Genomic DNA, 17,019 nt, shown 5'->3' on the forward strand with positions numbered 1-17,019 from the left:
GAGATGCTGATTTCCTTTTCCAGCAGGACTTCAGCACCTGCCCACAGTGCCAAAACCACTTCCAAGTGGTTTGCTGACCATGATATTACTGTGCTTGATTTAGCCAGCCAACATGCCTGACCTGAACCCATATGGAATCTATGGGATATTTTCAAGAGAAAGATGAGAAACAGTCGATTCAACAATCCAGACGAGCTGAAGGCTCAATAGTGCTTCAGCAGTGCCACAGGCTGATCGCTTCTATGCCAACACCTCACTGATGCTGGAGTTTGTGCTAAAGGAGCCCCGACCAAGTACTGAGTGCATAAATGAACATACTTTAAAGAACTTTAACTTTTCTTTTTTTGCAAATCCTTTTTTGATTGATCTTAGGAAATATTATAATATTTTGAGATGCTGAATTTTTGACTTTCATGAGCTGTAAGCTCTAACGTGTTTTTGTCTAGAAAGATCATAAAAAATAAGTTCTGGGTTTTCACACTTATATGAAAGGTTCACTTTTTGAAATAAGTTACAAAAAAACCCAACCTTTTCACGATATTCAAATTTTTTTAGATGCACCTGTATATGTATATTATATATATAAATGATTAGACCATTACATGAAATATCAGTGGGTACTTCATAAAGTAATTTGGGTAATCTCACTGAATTCACCCTAATTTAGATCAATGGAGTGATAGTGTTGATGTCTATAATTTAAGTTAGTCTACCAGTGACCCTTTCTGTGTGTGTTTACATGTTAAAACACTGTGGTATGAAATGTTCACACATTCGAATTTGTTTGTTTAAATTGTTATAATGTTTTCTTCTATTATTTTGATCTTTTCATTGTTATTATTCTATTTCTGCACTTATATTCCAAGCTTTGGCAATATTGTAATTTTTTTTACAGTCATGCCAATAAAGCAATTTTGACTTTGAATTGAAAACATTGAGTAGTAACATCCGCACGCGGTAGGGGGCGATAAAGCTCTCTTTGAGTTTGAGCGCCGCGGTGCGTGAGAAATACGAGAAGGCGGCGCTTCGCTCCCGTTAAACCACAACAAAGATGGAGGCGCTACATGACAGCTAGGTTTGCATTTTTCATGGCGACGCGCTCAAACTCGCGCTGAAGTGAAGATGGACGCGCGGCATCTACCGGAGCCGTGCGCGGAGAAACGCGTCCGTATCGTCGGATCCGAGCTGGTGGAGAGTTACACGGTCAGTTTGATGTGGTCCGTTTGGGTCGCGCGTTCTGTGCATATTCATGTTCAAGATACCAGTTTTTGAATAAATACATGAAAATGATTTATATTGTTAGTTTTGGTGGTTAAAAATATATTTGGTTGATTAATAGATCAGTTGTGTAACCTTTAAGATAAAATGGACGTTTTAATAAAGCATGTGTGTTGCATAAGAGCGAATGTTTGTTAATAATAAAATAAATTTGGGAATTATGTATCAATGTTTAAAGGAATCCCGTGTTTAATTGTTAATAATTAATAATAATAATAGCGGTTAATACAGTGTCAGAGGCCACTTTAATTATTTGCATGCTTATTTGCATAATGCACAATGTGAGTTATATTGTTTTGAATTGTATGACAAAGTGGAGAGGTGTTTGTTGGTTTGCAGAGATTACCCATTTATGAGCAATATTAGTGAATAAATCCATATTGATTATGAAAAACAAATATAACAAAAAAATATATTTTTCAGGTTTACATCATAGAGGTGTATGTTGGAGATCACAGTTGGACTGTGAAGCATCGATACAGCGACTTTCACGATTTGCATGAAAAAGTTAGTTACGTCACCTAAAGGAACAGATCAGACCACAGATATTAACATTTTGTTCATAGTTCAGAGCGAGTGACTGATAAAACTGATGAAATGTTGTTGACTGCAGCTCACTGTGGAGAAGAAGATCGATAAACATCTGTTGCCGCCCAAGAAGATCATCGGCAAAAATTCCAAAAGCCTCGTAGAGAAGCGACAAAAGGAGCTGGAGGTTTATCTCCAAACGCTCCTGAGCAGATTCCCTGCATCGACCCCCAAAGTCCTGTCTAACTTCTTACTCTTTCACTTATATGTAAGTTTTAATGTGCTTTGTGTTTGATAAGAAGCTGAAGATTGTAAACAGAAGATTCCTCTGCTTTATATCAGTCACATGATGGTTAAATGTTAACCGGAGTTTGTGTGTAATCCATCCAAAGCAATTGCATGCAACTCTTGCTCTGTTGCTTTCATCCTGTGAAGATGAATCGTGTTGCACTGCATTTTCTTATCTCAGCCGTATAAATGGTTCTAGGAACAGCAGGGCCTGTTATCTGGCCGTAAGCGATGTTTTCGCAGTGACAGTAGAGTTATTGATATTGATCTCTAAAAGACTTTTGTCTGGAATAGGCATATGACCGGACTGAGTTGTTTTGGAGAGCTGAAGTGCTTTATGTTAATGCATTTGTCCTTAATTGGCTTAGTTTTTTTGTTGAATTTGTGCACATCAACATGCATTAGAACTCATTTACTCAAAATATGTAGAATGAAAAACAGGATATCATGAGGAAATCAGAGTTATTTCTGCATTTCTGGTGAGATCTTTCAGGAAATGAGTTGAAGAAGCACCAGGAGTAGTTCAACCAAAAATAAAGATTGGCAGAAAATGTCAAGATGTAGATGAGTTTGTTTCTTCCTTGGCAAATTTAGCATTACATCAGTAGCTCACCAATGGATCCTCTGCAGTGAATGGGTGCCGTCAGAATGACAGCTGATAAAAACATCCCAATAATACACAAGTAATCCACACCACTCCAGTGCATCAATTAACATCTTGTGAAGAGAAAAGCGGGGGTGAATGTAAGAAACAAATCCATCATTAAGAGATTTTTAACTTAAAACCGTTTCTTCTGGCCTCTATCCATAATATTGCTTTATCCAGTGAAAACGTTTTCTCGTTTGAATCAGGAGAGAAATATGCAGAGATCAAGCACCGTTTACAAGCCAAAACGGTTCTAAACAATTTTGTTGTGTGGATTATTGTGATGTTTTTATCAGCTGTTTGGACTCTTAATTCTGACGGCACCCATTCACTGCAGAGGATTAATTTCTCCAAATTTGTTCTGATGTGGAAATAAACTCGTCTACATCTTGGATGGCCTGAGGGTGTGTACATTTTCAGTAAATTTTAATTTTTTGGGTGAGAAGTTCCTTTAAACGGGATGTCATGGGGAAATCCGAGTCATTTCTGCATTCCCCTGGTACAATCTTTCAGGAAATGAGTTGACGAAGCACATGCAGATCATTAAACTCATTCCAATGATGTTGCTGTTTTTGCAGTTTAGTCAATGAACAAGGCCACTGGTTATAATTTGTGGACGTTTAAAATGAGCAAATGTAGTAGTTGAAAAAGGTTTGTTGTGAGAGTTTCCATCTTTGACTTGAACTTCATTATTTTCAGGAAATCAGTGGAATTGCTGCTGCCCTGGCTGAAGAGCTCTTTCATAAGGGTCTGTTGTTATTAATTCCTAGAGTTGTTATATGCTTGAAACATTTCATGCATTGGCTGAAAAACAATGAAATGGGCAGTATTATAAATCTACGCTATTATAATAATGCTCCAAATGAGACTTTAGCATGCTTAAAGGGAAATCAGGCATCAAATATTTTAATGTAGAAAAGGTTCATAACTGTAGTCTGATACCTTTTAAAAATTGTGTTATTCATATTGAACTCACAGTGATATGTTATAAAAAAAATGATGCAAACCGATTATAAAATAACCTTAGATGCATTTTCTACAGTCCTCATGTTGAAATATTGACATGTTCATCATTTTTATTTAGCGTTCTAATTTGCATAATACATAATATGAGTAGTTTTACACTACACTACACTTAAGTTTGAGGTTGGTAAGATTTTGTAAGAAATCTAACAAAGGCTGCATCTATTTGATCAAAAATTCAGTAAAACGCGTAAAAAATTCAAATGTTATTAAAATTTCAAATAACTGGTTTCTATTGAAATTTATTTAAAAAATGTAATTCACTCCTGTGATGCAAAGCTGAATTTTCAGCATCATTACTCCAGTCTTCAGTGTCACATGATCCTTCAGAAATCACTCTAATATGCTGATTTGCTGCTCAAAAAACATTTATGATTATCAGTGTTGAAAATGGCTTAAAATGCATCATTACATTTATTAACAGGATTCTTTAATGAACAGAAAGTGCAAAAAAATTATGAGTTTATTTGAAATAGAAATATTATAAATGTCTTTACTTTCACTTTTAATCAGTTCAATACATCCTCATTCAGTTATTTCTGCGTATTTCTATTTCTGTAAAAAAATAAGTTTTGTATGACATTAAGATCTCTAAAATGTAGTAGCTTTGTCTTCCTCTAGGTGAGCAGTTGTTGGCTGCAGGCGAGGTGTTTCTCCTCAGGCCGCTCCAGTTGTACGCCGTCACACAGCAGCTAAAACTCGCCAAGCCAACCTGTGCCAACGGAGATGCCAAAGCCGACCTGGGACACATCCTGGACTTCACCTGCCGCCTCAAGTACCTCAAGGTTTGAGTTCGTCACTTTACTAAAAGTCGTGAAATATTAGTGCCAATATCAGTGTATATATAAATAAACTGGTTCACTGTTGGTATCTCAAGTTTTAGATTCTCTGTTGAAAATATAGTAGTAGAAGTTGATGTAAAAGTGTCAGAACTCTCATGTTTTATCTGCTGTTGACATTAAATCTTCACACTCAGATCCCTGGAATGAAAGCAGCGGTGGGGACGAGTAACATAGAGGAGCAAAGCCTCCCGTTTGACCTGTCCATCTTTAAATCGCTGCTGCAGATCGAGGTGAAGAGACTTGTGTTTTTGAGGGTCAGTGGAGGGCAAAGTTTCTAACACTTAATGTTCATTCTCAGATCAGTGATTGTGATGCTGGACAGATCAAAGGTCTGCCTTCCCTCAAGCCCACACTGGCCACGCTCAGCATCCATCTCTCAGCCAGCAGTATGAAGGTACGCTAGAAAATAACATATATTAGCAGGAAAGCGTATCAAGAAATAAAAACAGATGGTTTTTAGGGTCTGTTAAAAGGTTGCGACGTTTTAGTTTTTGCAAGTAAAAATTCTTAAAAGCAACAAACTTCTAAACTGTTTGTGACCCTGGAGCACAAAACCAGTCTTAAAGGGTTAGTTCACCCAAAAATGAAAATTAGGCTGTGTTTTACTCACCCCAGAGCCATCCTAGGTGTATATGACTTTCTTCTTTCAGACGAATCCAGTCGGAGTTATATTAAAAATTGTCTTTGATCTTTCAAGCTGTTTAATGCCACTCAGCGGGTGTTGCATGCATCAGTCCAAAAGAAGTTAAATAAAAAGCTCCGGGGGGGGGTGAACAAAGGCCTCCTGTAGCGAATCGATGCGTTTTTGCAAGAAAAATGTCGATATTTAAAACGTAATAATCACTTTAATGTAGCTTGCGCTCACTGTTGTACACTGGAAGCAGTTCCGGGCGTATGACGTATGAGGTCGGTGTTGCGCATGCGCCGCTCAGAAATGACGAACGCGGAAGTGCAACGGAGAGATCAAAACAAAATAACGGTCACTTATTAGAAGTACAAAACGAGGATTTGTAAAGAAGAGAAAGATCAAAGACAATTTTTAATATAACTCTGACTGGATTCATCTGAAAGAAGAAAGTCATATACACCTACGATGGCTCTGGGGTGAGTAAAACACAGCCTAATTTTCATTTTTGGGTGAACTAACCCTTAAGTTGCTTGGGTATATTTTTAGCAATAGCCAAAAAATTGGACAACATTTGGACAACTTTAAAGGTGATTTTTTTCCCCCAGATTTTCAAATAGTTGCATCTCGGCCAAATATTGTCCTAGCCTAACAAACCATACATCAATGGAAAACGTATTTATTCAGCTTTCATATGATGTATAAATCTCAATTTCAAAAAATTGACCCTTATGACTGGTTTTGTGGTCCAGGGTCACATTTGATTGGTGCTGAAACGTATTCGAATGACAATGTATGCTCCGTCTTCAATAGGAAATCTTGGTTCCCGAAGCGTCCGAATTTGCGCAGTGGGAACCTGAGGGTGTTGATACAGACTGTCCTGTGACGGCGATCATTCCCACGTGGAATATGCTCACTACTTTGGACATGAGCCGAAACTTCATACGCTGCATTGATGAGTCGGTGGTGAGCTATGATTGTACATTATATGAAATACATACCAGTTTATCTTTCCTTGTTGATCGCAAATTTGAGCTTTTCCTGATCTTTTTGGTACAGAAACTGATTCCTGAAGTCGAATTCCTTGATCTCAGCTATAATGAATTGTCTCTAGTGGAAAACCTTCAGGTGTGTTGTCTCTAGATAATTTCGTAATATTATTTTTAAAGTGCAAAGTAGGTGTGACGTTTAGAATCCAATGAATTTTTAGTATTTCTTATTATGTTCACTGCAGCATTTGTACAACCTGGTTCATCTGGATCTGTCCTTCAACAAACTCACGGTGCTGGAGGGCGTTCACACTAAACTGGGGAATATCAAGACTTTGAATCTGTCTGGGAATCAACTGGAGACCCTTTCCGGCCTCAGTAAACTTTACTCATTGGTTAACTTGGATTTAAGCAGCAACAAATTAGCACAGGTAGTTTATTACAGTGTTTGCTTAGACATTATTTTCCTGACACCAGCATAATTCTCTCTGTCTTCTGTTTTTTTGTAGCTGGATGAAATTAAAAACATTTGCACTCTTCCCTGTCTGGAGAAACTGTCTCTGGCTGATAACCCCATGTGCATCATCCCAGATTACAGGACTAAAGTTCTGGCCCAGTTCTGCGACCGGGCCTCCGAGGTATTGGCCTAGAGCTTTTCATCGAGGGTTCGGTCTGTTTACTGTGCAGTTTTGCAGTATTATTACACCAAGAAGAAAAAAAAGAGTGCCAAACTAAACAAATTCCATCCTGAGATGGATTTTTTCAGATATTTTTCGGGATTTGTTTCAAATTGATATTGATAATTATATATATATATATATATATATATATATATAAGTATAATTCATGTTTGTCATGCAGGTGTGTTTGGATGGTACAACCACCACAGAAAAAGAGCTCGACACAGTGGAGGTGCTAAAAGCCATTCAGAAAGCAAAAGAGGCCAAAGACCGAATGGCAAACAATGAGAAAAAGGTATTTTGAAGATTTTATATTAGTTTTTATTTTTTTAAATGTAAATTAAATGGATAAAGGATCATTTTGTTCTATTATTATTATTAACAGCATTATTATTATAATTATTACAATATCATAACAACATTATTACTATGAACATTTATTATTATTAATTTTTGCTATTAACATATATTATTATTTGTCTGTTTTGCTTTTGCTTAGAAGGAATTAAAGAAATAAAAATTATGTAAAGTCAGTTGACAATGGAAACAAATTTACGTAAAAGCCCTGCTGAATAAAATGTTATGTAAGAGGTCCTAATTCAGTCTGCTTTATCTGGCAGGTTAATGGTTTTCTGACTAATGTAATTATATTTGTGATATATTTATAGTGTTTTAAAGGAGTGTGCTGATGGCTTTCATTTAATTAATTGTGACAGTTTTTTAGGTGTGAATCGGCCTAAACCTTGATATCCAGACATGACAAATCAACAAAAAGATGATTAATTGTCTGGCTTTATATGCTCACATTGATGCATTGGTGTGTCAGCATCTATTACATAACACAAATTTTCCAGTGGAGTGAAAGACACTAGTTGTGGCGCCTCCTCCTGGCCAGACTCATCATCGGCACTTCACATGTCTGCAGTCATGCTGTTAAATAAATGTGATTATGCATTAACTTAAAATGTGCATATGCTATTGTAATATTATAGTATATATTTTAAACATTGCAGTGCACTCATGACTCTGAATTACCATAATTACTATGACAGAAAAATACTCACTACATCAATAGAGCTGTTCTGTTTCGAGTCTAAGGATTTTTATTTATTTATTGTTGATTTAAATAGTTTTGAACAATTAAAATATTATTTAAATTATTTTCTTTAAATTTAATTTTAGAATCAAGAAAGCATATCAGGCAGAATCATCTATAATAAAACGGCATGTAAAATGGTTGTAAATATAATAAAATGGCAGTGAGGCTTTGAACTGTTATTGGGGAAAAAAGTGCTAAAAGTCTGCGCTTTTATTAAATTAGACAGAAAAATTGTAGTTATGGTAATAACACGAATGCACTACTTTGTAAGTACTAACATCGTGTCCTAACCAGGCATGATGTTTTGATCACCAAGTAAGCATTAAATCCATAGCCAGTCAGTAAATATGTTTTTTTTTTATGGAGCAGGATTTGGACCAGTGAAATTTCAGTGTGGGTGGAAAAACTGATTAACATGGCGATTTATGGCTCGTCGTTCTGGTTTGGACATGTTGTAAAATTTAAAATGAACATTAAGATGTTTACAATCCCTCACACCCTTTACATTGACCTCCAGGGGTCTTGAATTAGTCACACTGTGTTTTTGGCCTGATGTTATTGTTGTCAGGTGAGTGACGTCCAGGGACAGGCCGCGGGCGGGCCACAGTCCTCTTCGTCCTCTCTCGTCGCGCCGCCCTCCTCTTCCTCCCCCTCTCTGTCTCGTTCCACCTGCTCCAGTCAAGGTAATCATGTATGTATCGCGCTGCTGGGACGAGGGGGGGAATACAAATGGAGAATTAAAAGTGTTGTTTCAAACACTCCCATCTGTCACTGATTGGATAAACAAATAGTCTTGCCTAAACTCGTGTCTGCATACAAAAATGGGAGAGGAGAAAGTATTATCAAAAAAAAATAAAAAATACACTTCACCTTTAAAATTAAAAAAAATGTACGTGATTAGATAATTAGCATGCTCTCTGTGTTGCATCATGTGATTTTCTTTATGATTGTAAATGAATAATCAGACAGTATTGAATCCTTTTCTTATGACAATCTGAAGCTATTGAATTTTTATTCCTTACAAAAAGACTTGGATGGTTTTCTTTGCACCAGTGATCTCTCTAAATCTAATTTCATTTACATTTCTGTTCAGTTAGTCCTGCATACTGACTTATTGCAGCTCTGCCGGTCGTAATTGCGTTTCAGAGATTTGGTGCGTCCATTTCTGCACTGCAGATGAAATAAATCAAGTTTCATCAGCATTCCTCAATGATTTTTCTCATATCTTTGCTTTGAATGAGTATAATGGGCATCCATTTCTTTCCTGTGCAGCATCAAACTAGCTTAAACGTTGAATTTTGTGGTGGTTAATTTGCATGTGTTGCTCTAATAGCGATTGGGCCTGATTTATAAAGCATTTGATCTCCATATTTGTCTCTTGAGTGTTAGTTACTAAGCAACAGCCTCGGGTGGTTTGATAGACTTAGCGTTTTTGCAAACAGCATCTAAATATTCAGCGTTATGCACTCCTAAAAAATGTGATTTAAATAGTGTTTCTCAAATATTAATGGGATATTATTATACTCTATTGTAATCGTAATCATCTATACATCAGTTCGTAATCTATACATTCCATTTCATTTGCATATAAAACACATTATATGGGATTGTATAATGTTTAAGAGTGTAATTAATATACACACACATATATGGGCGGAGGGTATGTAGTGTCTGACTCCAAACGTATTTTATTTTTAACAACAAAAGCCTTAATTCAACATGCATCCATATGTGGTTTGAAATCGAATTAAAATCAGATCTATTTTTCTTCAAGCTGTTTCTTCAGTTGCTGCAAGTTGTTGTTGTCTGTCAGTCTCTTGACATCGTCCTGACATTTGAATTGTTACTATATCTCCCAACATAGCATATATTGTAACAATGTATAGCAAAACTGTATATATTTATAAATATATACATAGCAACACTGTATATATTTATACAGCATATATTGCCTGAACAAACAAATCAGATCATCACCATCCATTTTCATCACCGCATCGAATTGTGCTGTGTGAACTAAACTTTAGTGACTAAAGAATGACTTTTGCTTTCCATCTGTCTCCCTTTCAGAAATAACTACTTGTAAAGAAAAAGCTTTTATTACCAAAGAGATATTAACTCCTGTGGATTCTACACTTACCCAGAGATGCTATGATGTTTACAGCTCAGCCTGTGATATCATTCCACAGGTTGGTTTGTATTGTAGCACAATTAATTAATTAGTAATGTAGTTTCAGCAACAAACAAGAACACAGCACTGGTCCTTTTTTTGCAGGTGAAAACTCAAATTGATTCCAGTTTGTCTTCGGAGGTCACATTTGAAAGCAGGTTAGTTCTTAAGTATTCTTTTGTTTTGTTTCTGCTATGCCGAAACATACTTGTATCCCATAAATGTGGTTGCAATGAGCTGTTTTTTTCTACGTTTATGTCTTTAGTGGAGTACATTTTTGGCCTTATAACTTTTGATTGACTAAGGTAGTAATAAAAATGTAGAGTTACTAAAACATTTGTCCATTGACGTAGGGCTGCACGATAAATCGAAATGGAATCGAGATCGCGATTCGACAGAAGCTGCGATTGTCATGCGTATCTTTCAGTGAAGCACGGTTCTGTGATCAGTAGTAAATCTCCATCCAAAGGCCAGAGGGTGCTCTCGTGCTGAAACTCCAAATACGCCTCACAGAAGAAACCCAGAAAATGCCTATTGCTGCAGCTGAATAAACAGAAGATTCAACTGCTTTCATTGATTCAACTTGACTAATAAACACACGACTACGGCAATATACAGTTTATCTGATTTCTTATTATTATAATTTTCATTAAAATAAAGTATATTTATAATGCAATGCCTTTATCATTGCTTAAATACTATGAAATATGTTGCGTGCCTTATTCTGTGTAAGAAGCCACATCATCTCACAGAAGGATTTATTTCAAACACTCGACTCGAGTAAAAATATGTTATTAAATGTGGTATTTTCACATGCTTTCAGATGGAGCAGCATTTACTTCACAGAGCCGTAGTTCACTGAGAAGCTATGCAAACAGCTGTCATTATCGCGAACGATTTCAGAATCGCACAATAAAATCGTCTGCGATTTAAAAAACTTTTTTTTTTTTGCGTAACTTGTCAGTGAACTACGGCTATGTACGTGAGGATGATTTCCTGCTGATTACAGAACCGGCATTACTAACAAAATGCGCATGACAGTCGCATTCGATTAATCGTGCAGCCCTACATTGACACAACTTCCAGTCCATGAAGATTAAGTACAGGTTGTTACTGGTGTTGAAGTGCTAAAGGGATGAGCAGTTATGGTTTTATGTTCAAGATTCCAAAGCTAAACCAAAAACGTTTCATTCTTCTTTAGCCCCTGTTGCTGTGAAGAGGAGTGGAAACATTGGACCGCAAATCTTTCAAATCTCTTTGTACCTCCTCCCTTACTGTCCTACGCTACCACCAACCAGGAGTTTACCAACCAGCTTTCTGCTCACATCAGCCAGGCTAATATAGAAGAATCAACTCCGATACCTTGCAAAACCACGACTCTTGAGGGCACAGACCAAGGCAGTCCTCAATCTGGAGATGGGTACTTTGAGATGACAATAGATGACACCAACGAGATCATGGGTTGTTCCTCCTCGTCTACCATTCAGGAAAATATGCCAGATGATGTGAAGAAGGAATCTGCAATTGATAATGTAAAAATGGTGGTTTGGTCTCTTTGCATCAGTGTTGGAGAAGGTTTGAGTCAGCGGCCATCTTGTTTGGTGGCAACGGACAGTTCGCTTGTGGTTTTCCACACAAGGTCAGAAGAACCAGTGAGTACTTTGGAAGAACTAATAGAGAACCTTGAGACAGACTTGGTTGTGCCGTACACCAACATTGAGACCTTTCAGTTTGATATTCCAGAGGTTTGTTTATCCTTTAAGGTCAAGTCAAGCAATACACGATGGTTCTTTTTCTCAGGCGCCCAAAGTCTGAAGGAGATGCACTCTTGCATTGTTCCACATGTGGACCAAACTAATGAGCAAGTTTTGAACTCCTCTAACACTCAAGTGTTTATCCGACGATTTCTGAACTCTTGGGACTTTGAGGAAAGTGAGGGCAGCGTTAAAGGCGGACACTTGATCCATTTCCTTGATCTAGACTCATCTACCTCCGACAAGAACGTCGCAAACAACCCACAGTTTCCAAAGAACTCAGCTACCTTGGATGTATTGTCCCAAATCGGCCTGTTTGAAAGCGGTCAGAGCCAAACCTCCAATCCCATGATTCTTTTCCTGACCTCTCGGCACCTCTGCATTCTCAAGGTAGACTTCGTTACTCTGGCGTCCCGGGACCCTTCGGAAGCAAGTGCAATGCGGAGCTGCTCCAAAGTAACCCGTATCCCACTCTCATTCACGCTTCTCGACCCAAAGCAGGACTGTTCGTGTAGGGCTGTCTCAGACTCTCGGCGTTTCTACAATGAGCATGTTGTAGAACTGATGGCAGGTCACGAACGCCTGACTGTTGTTTTTGCCCTTCCACAAGACAAGTTCACATTCCAGATAGAATTCACACAGCTTCGGTCCAATCTGAGGGAAATTAAGACCATCGCTCTCCAGCGCACCAAGAAAGGACACTTAAAAGTGCACAGTTGTCCCGCTCCTGCTACAGCCACAGAAAGAATACCTACCAGCAGGTAATGAGGCTCATTCATTACCAGTATTTTCAAAGATATGTATAGATGCCATTTTAGCTCCAGTCCTAAGCTGTAGACTGGAATGTATCTGAAATGTTTTAGGTTCAAACCTTGCAAAGGCTGTCAGCATTTGTGCCTTTTAACAAGACACTTTCAGAAAGAATATACTGGACTACATGTAGCTACAGTAGCTTTCTACTGGCAATAAATTCAATGTCCGCCAGTTGGGGTTGGGAATTGGCACCATCATATTGTTTAAATTGCAGCTATAGCTGTTAGGATGAGAATTGTCAATAAATCTTAACCAGAAGTTCATCGGACTAGACAAGAAATCCCAACTCAAAAAGTCGATTTTACGATTTTAAAATTAAGATTTTACTATATCCCTAACCAGTCTTTCAATTCACCCTTCGCTGGGAATTTGACTAGCAGGTGATCTTACCAATCATAACGCTGAATCTTCCATGTTGTTTGACAAACAAACCAGACAGGAGATTAGATTAACAAAATGGTGTGTATATTGACGTCTTCCCATGATTGAAACAAGATACCTTCTGACGTTCATTCATATTTATTTTGTGCTATAACTAGTAAAGAGAAAGAGATGATCCTTTCATGTTCTGCTTAAAATAAGACGCTATAGCGATCTGTAACAACACATTAAAGAGACACAAAATGGTACTAGTATTGCAACAGTAACTAAGGGGGCGGGTCTTTGCGAATGGTCAAACCTTATCCCTAATCCTTAGTTTACAGATGAACCATCTTTACTGGGTACTACCAAATGCAGCAGAGGAGATAAAATGCGTCTGCTAATGACTACTAATTTTTCCTAAGGCAGCATTTGTTAATTAGCACAACCTTAATGGTTCTTCTTAGCTGTTTTCACAGTAGATATACTGCACTGTTTTTTTTTTCCACAGTGTCCCTCAGGAGGTGCCAAGGCCCCACCTGACCCTGTCTCTGCTGTATCCAGCCAAATCCCTCATTCAGCAGCTGATGGAAGACAACCAATGTCCTTCACACTTCTCGCTCTCCTCCTCATTACTCCTCATCTCGTCTCTCAAGGGAGACCAGCTCGTTCACTTCTTCCATGACAATATTGCAGAGGCAAGTCGTTTGCTCATTTTGCAGATTCTGATCCTACGAGGAAATTTCCTGGATGGTTGTGCTGTAGAATGTTCCCTACAGAAGCAATCTCTTGGGTTTTTCCTGTGGTTCTGTTGTTGTCGTCACTCTGTATATTCCTCGATTTGTCCTTCCGGTCAACCCCTCTCTTCCTGTGTGCGCTCTTGACTCCTGTGCGTTTGTTTATTTACTTTGACTGTGTTACATTTGGCCAGCTGCCTTGTTTTCAGGATGACTATCTGAACCTCTTTCCACTCATTCCTATTCAATCAGTGTCTTGTTTTTACAGGATATCCTAGACTGAATTGAAAGTGTAAACAAACACACCTAACATTTGAAATTTGTAACATGATCAGTAACCCTCACTACAATCATTAATGCCCTACTCTTAATTCGAGGTGTTTATAGAGTATGTGGCTGTTTTCCTGGGCATGTCCTGTATTCTTCAAAACAATACATCGCATGGTTCAAGGTATCATTCATGTTCATAGCACAAAATGCATGGAAGAAACAATTCTGACACTACATTTGAGCAATTGTAATCCTTGACTAAGCAAACTGCTAAATAAACTGCAGTATTATGCAATGAAGAGACAGAACACTTAGGGTGTTCATCTCACCGTTTGCATGCAGATGGAGAATGAGGAGCTGAAACACATCCTGTGGACGTCGGTGCTCTTCTACAGATCTCCTGATGTGGAGACGACCGCCTGTGTCCTGCTGTCCACCAAAGCCATCTACTTCGTCCTGGATGATACGGCATCCTCACTCACCAACCAATCAAGTGAGCAAAAATTTACTTTACATTTGGAGTGACAATTTTATTCTAATCTGATCTTCAGCCATATTCAGTTTTGTTGTTCATTTGATATACCTACTAATTTATATTTATTTACTTATGCTATTCTATATGCTGTTCTAGTCAAACAGTCTAGATAGCACATTAAAATCGATTCATTCAATTGATTGATATTGCAGTGATGTGGACCTGGAACCCGTCTGAGCACAAGGACACTGATTTCCTCTTCTCCTTCTGCTTCACCCTAAAACTAAAAGACCTGCAGAGCGTCAATGTGGGCTTGTTCGATCAGTACTTCAGAGTCGTGGGTGAGTTTGTGTTGATCATGATCTCTTCTGGTCACATTTTCCATCCAAAATGAGTCCAAGATATACGTGATTGGATGACATATTTATTAAGCTGACACCAATTGTAATCATCAGCTTACAAGATTAGTTCACTTCCAGAATAAAAATTTTCTAGATATTTTTATTCTGGGAGTGAACTAATCCTTTAAACAAAAGGACTACCAATATATAATACTGTATATACAGTGGTGGCCAAAATTATTAGAACACTAGTATAAGTGCATGCTGTTTAAATTTTCACAAGTCCATTTCGACATCAGAGTTTGGCTGGTTTGTTTTGTGCGAAAGCTTCATGAATTCAACTCTGCTAAGGAACTAAATAGCATTTCATATTGCTGCTTCTCTCTGGAGCAATTGTGAGAAGATCACATTTTTGGCATTTGTTCGCACCAGTTTTAACTTCTACTCTGAATTAATTGATGCTGCAATGAACCCGAGAAAACACTTCAAGTTTAATAGTTTAACCTTTCTCTTCAAAGGGCCCTCGGCTGATCACATCATTTCCTGTCTGACCCGTGACGGTTACGGCACACATCGGTTCCTGCAGCAGCTGATGATGGTTTTGTCCTTGCTGGAGAAAGTTCCCTCTCCTGAACCTTCTGAGCTGGATTTCTACTCGCAGTTTGGAAACAAAAGCACAGGTTTGTCTACTTACACTGTGAATATTCAATACATCACTCATGCTTATCTAAACATTTTGTCTGAATGTTTAGCAAACAATTTTTGATGTTAAAATATTTGTATGTCCTCATAAATCAGGTAAAATGGAGAACTACGAACTGGTCCATTCCAGCAAAGTGAAGTTCGTATATCCAAGCGAGGAAGAGATCGGAGACCTCACCTTCATCGTAGCGGAGAGGAAGACCCCTCAGGCACCGTCTCACTCCTTCAACATCCTTTTGTATGTACTGGTATTCCAGGTCCACGTCGTTCCAGGCCAGACGGCCCAGAACCAGACTGTCCTACAACCCAAGACTCTTATACTCACCAGCACGGATGTCTTCCTCCTGGATGAAGACCACATCAGCTACCCGCTACCCGAATTTGCAAAAGAGCCTCCGCAAAGAGACAAGTACCGCCTCACGGATGCCCGACGAATACGCGACCTGGACCGCGTGCTGATGGGCTACCAGACTTACCCACAAGCCCTCACGCTGGTGTTCGACGACGTCCCCGGACCGGATCTTTTGTGCCACCTTACCATGGACCATTTTGCGGAGAGTGACGGGAAGGGCGACAGGACGCAGGGGGTTGGAGGAGCCGAGGGGGAAGTGCAATGGTGTATTTTTGTACCAGGAGCAGACAGCAGAGAGCGGCTAATATCGCTCTTGGCTCGCCAGTGGGAGACGTTGTGTAGCCGAGAGCTGCCAGTTGAGCTAACAGGCTGAAGTTGGGAAAAAAAATGGAGAATTTGCAGTATTCACCTACACAGTATGATGAACATTTCTTTTTACGAACGTTTTTTACAGTTTTGACACAATGCATCCTGGGAAGCTGTATTGTAGAGTCCACACGAGTGTAATATATATATATATTCTGTCTCAGGCTTCAAACGTAGCTTTTTTTTTTGCTGCTTTTCAGACATATTTATCCGCTGCTGTGTACAATCGGCCGTGCATCATGAAATGTGAAACGTCTGTCATACAGTTTTGTGCAGTTCAGTGTTATTTTAAGTAAATTTGTTGTTCTGTGGCAACAAAATCATTTTCAGATGGCTTTTAATGAATGGAAAAAGAGATATATATAGTGAGTCTTTCATTTTTTTATCTAAATGCGGCTTTAACGTGTTATTTCAATTTTAGAAAGTATTCCCGAGACTAATCTGTGCATTTATTTGTACATATTTGTACAGATATTCAAACGGAAGACCACCGAGCACATGTTTACAGAGCGCTTTTAACTTCATGAGATTACTGATTGGCTGATTATGCACTTTGAATTTTTTTAAATAAATGTGAGTAAATGTAAATGCTTTTTTTAATCCGTTTTTTTTTCTTAATTTAATGTCCAGATATTTTGTTTCATCCACAAAATGAAACAAAATGCTAAACAGAACATAACA

General features: G+C 38.2%; 1 protein-coding gene across 1 annotated transcript; it reads left to right on the top strand.

Annotated features, from left to right (window-relative positions):
* The first annotated feature begins 1,010 nt into the window (after positions 1 to 1,010).
* Positions 1,011 to 17,003, top strand: LOC107658390 (nischarin). Its single transcript, XM_016446916.1, has 21 exons — positions 1,011 to 1,203; positions 1,702 to 1,785; positions 1,892 to 2,074; positions 3,440 to 3,488; positions 4,385 to 4,548; positions 4,740 to 4,835; positions 4,904 to 4,999; positions 6,044 to 6,196; positions 6,290 to 6,358; positions 6,465 to 6,650; positions 6,729 to 6,857; positions 7,081 to 7,194; positions 8,567 to 8,681; positions 10,069 to 10,187; positions 10,274 to 10,326; positions 11,370 to 12,683; positions 13,607 to 13,793; positions 14,445 to 14,595; positions 14,790 to 14,918; positions 15,437 to 15,598; positions 15,717 to 17,003. The coding sequence occupies exons 1-21, from the start codon at positions 1,123 to 1,125 to the stop codon at positions 16,343 to 16,345; spliced, it is 4,263 nt and encodes a 1,420-aa protein (XP_016302402.1). The 5' UTR covers positions 1,011 to 1,122; the 3' UTR covers positions 16,346 to 17,003.
* The last annotated feature ends 16 nt before the right edge of the window (positions 17,004 to 17,019 follow it).

Source organism: Sinocyclocheilus anshuiensis, unplaced genomic scaffold (assembly GCF_001515605.1).
Source record: "Sinocyclocheilus anshuiensis isolate Anshui unplaced genomic scaffold, SAMN03320099.WGS_v1.1 scaffold795, whole genome shotgun sequence".
NCBI classification, from domain to species: domain Eukaryota; kingdom Metazoa; phylum Chordata; class Actinopteri; order Cypriniformes; family Cyprinidae; genus Sinocyclocheilus; species Sinocyclocheilus anshuiensis.

Coding starts and splice junctions, on each gene's coding strand:
- LOC107658390 (XM_016446916.1), top strand. CDS start 1,123: ATGGACGCGCGGCATCTACCGGAGCCGTGCGCGGAGAAACGCGTCCGT. Junction 1,786..1,891: donor TTCACGATTTGCATGAAAAA/GTTAGTTACGTC, acceptor TGTTGACTGCAG/CTCACTGTGGAGAAGAAGAT. Junction 6,359..6,464: donor CTCTAGTGGAAAACCTTCAG/GTGTGTTGTCTC, acceptor TGTTCACTGCAG/CATTTGTACAACCTGGTTCA.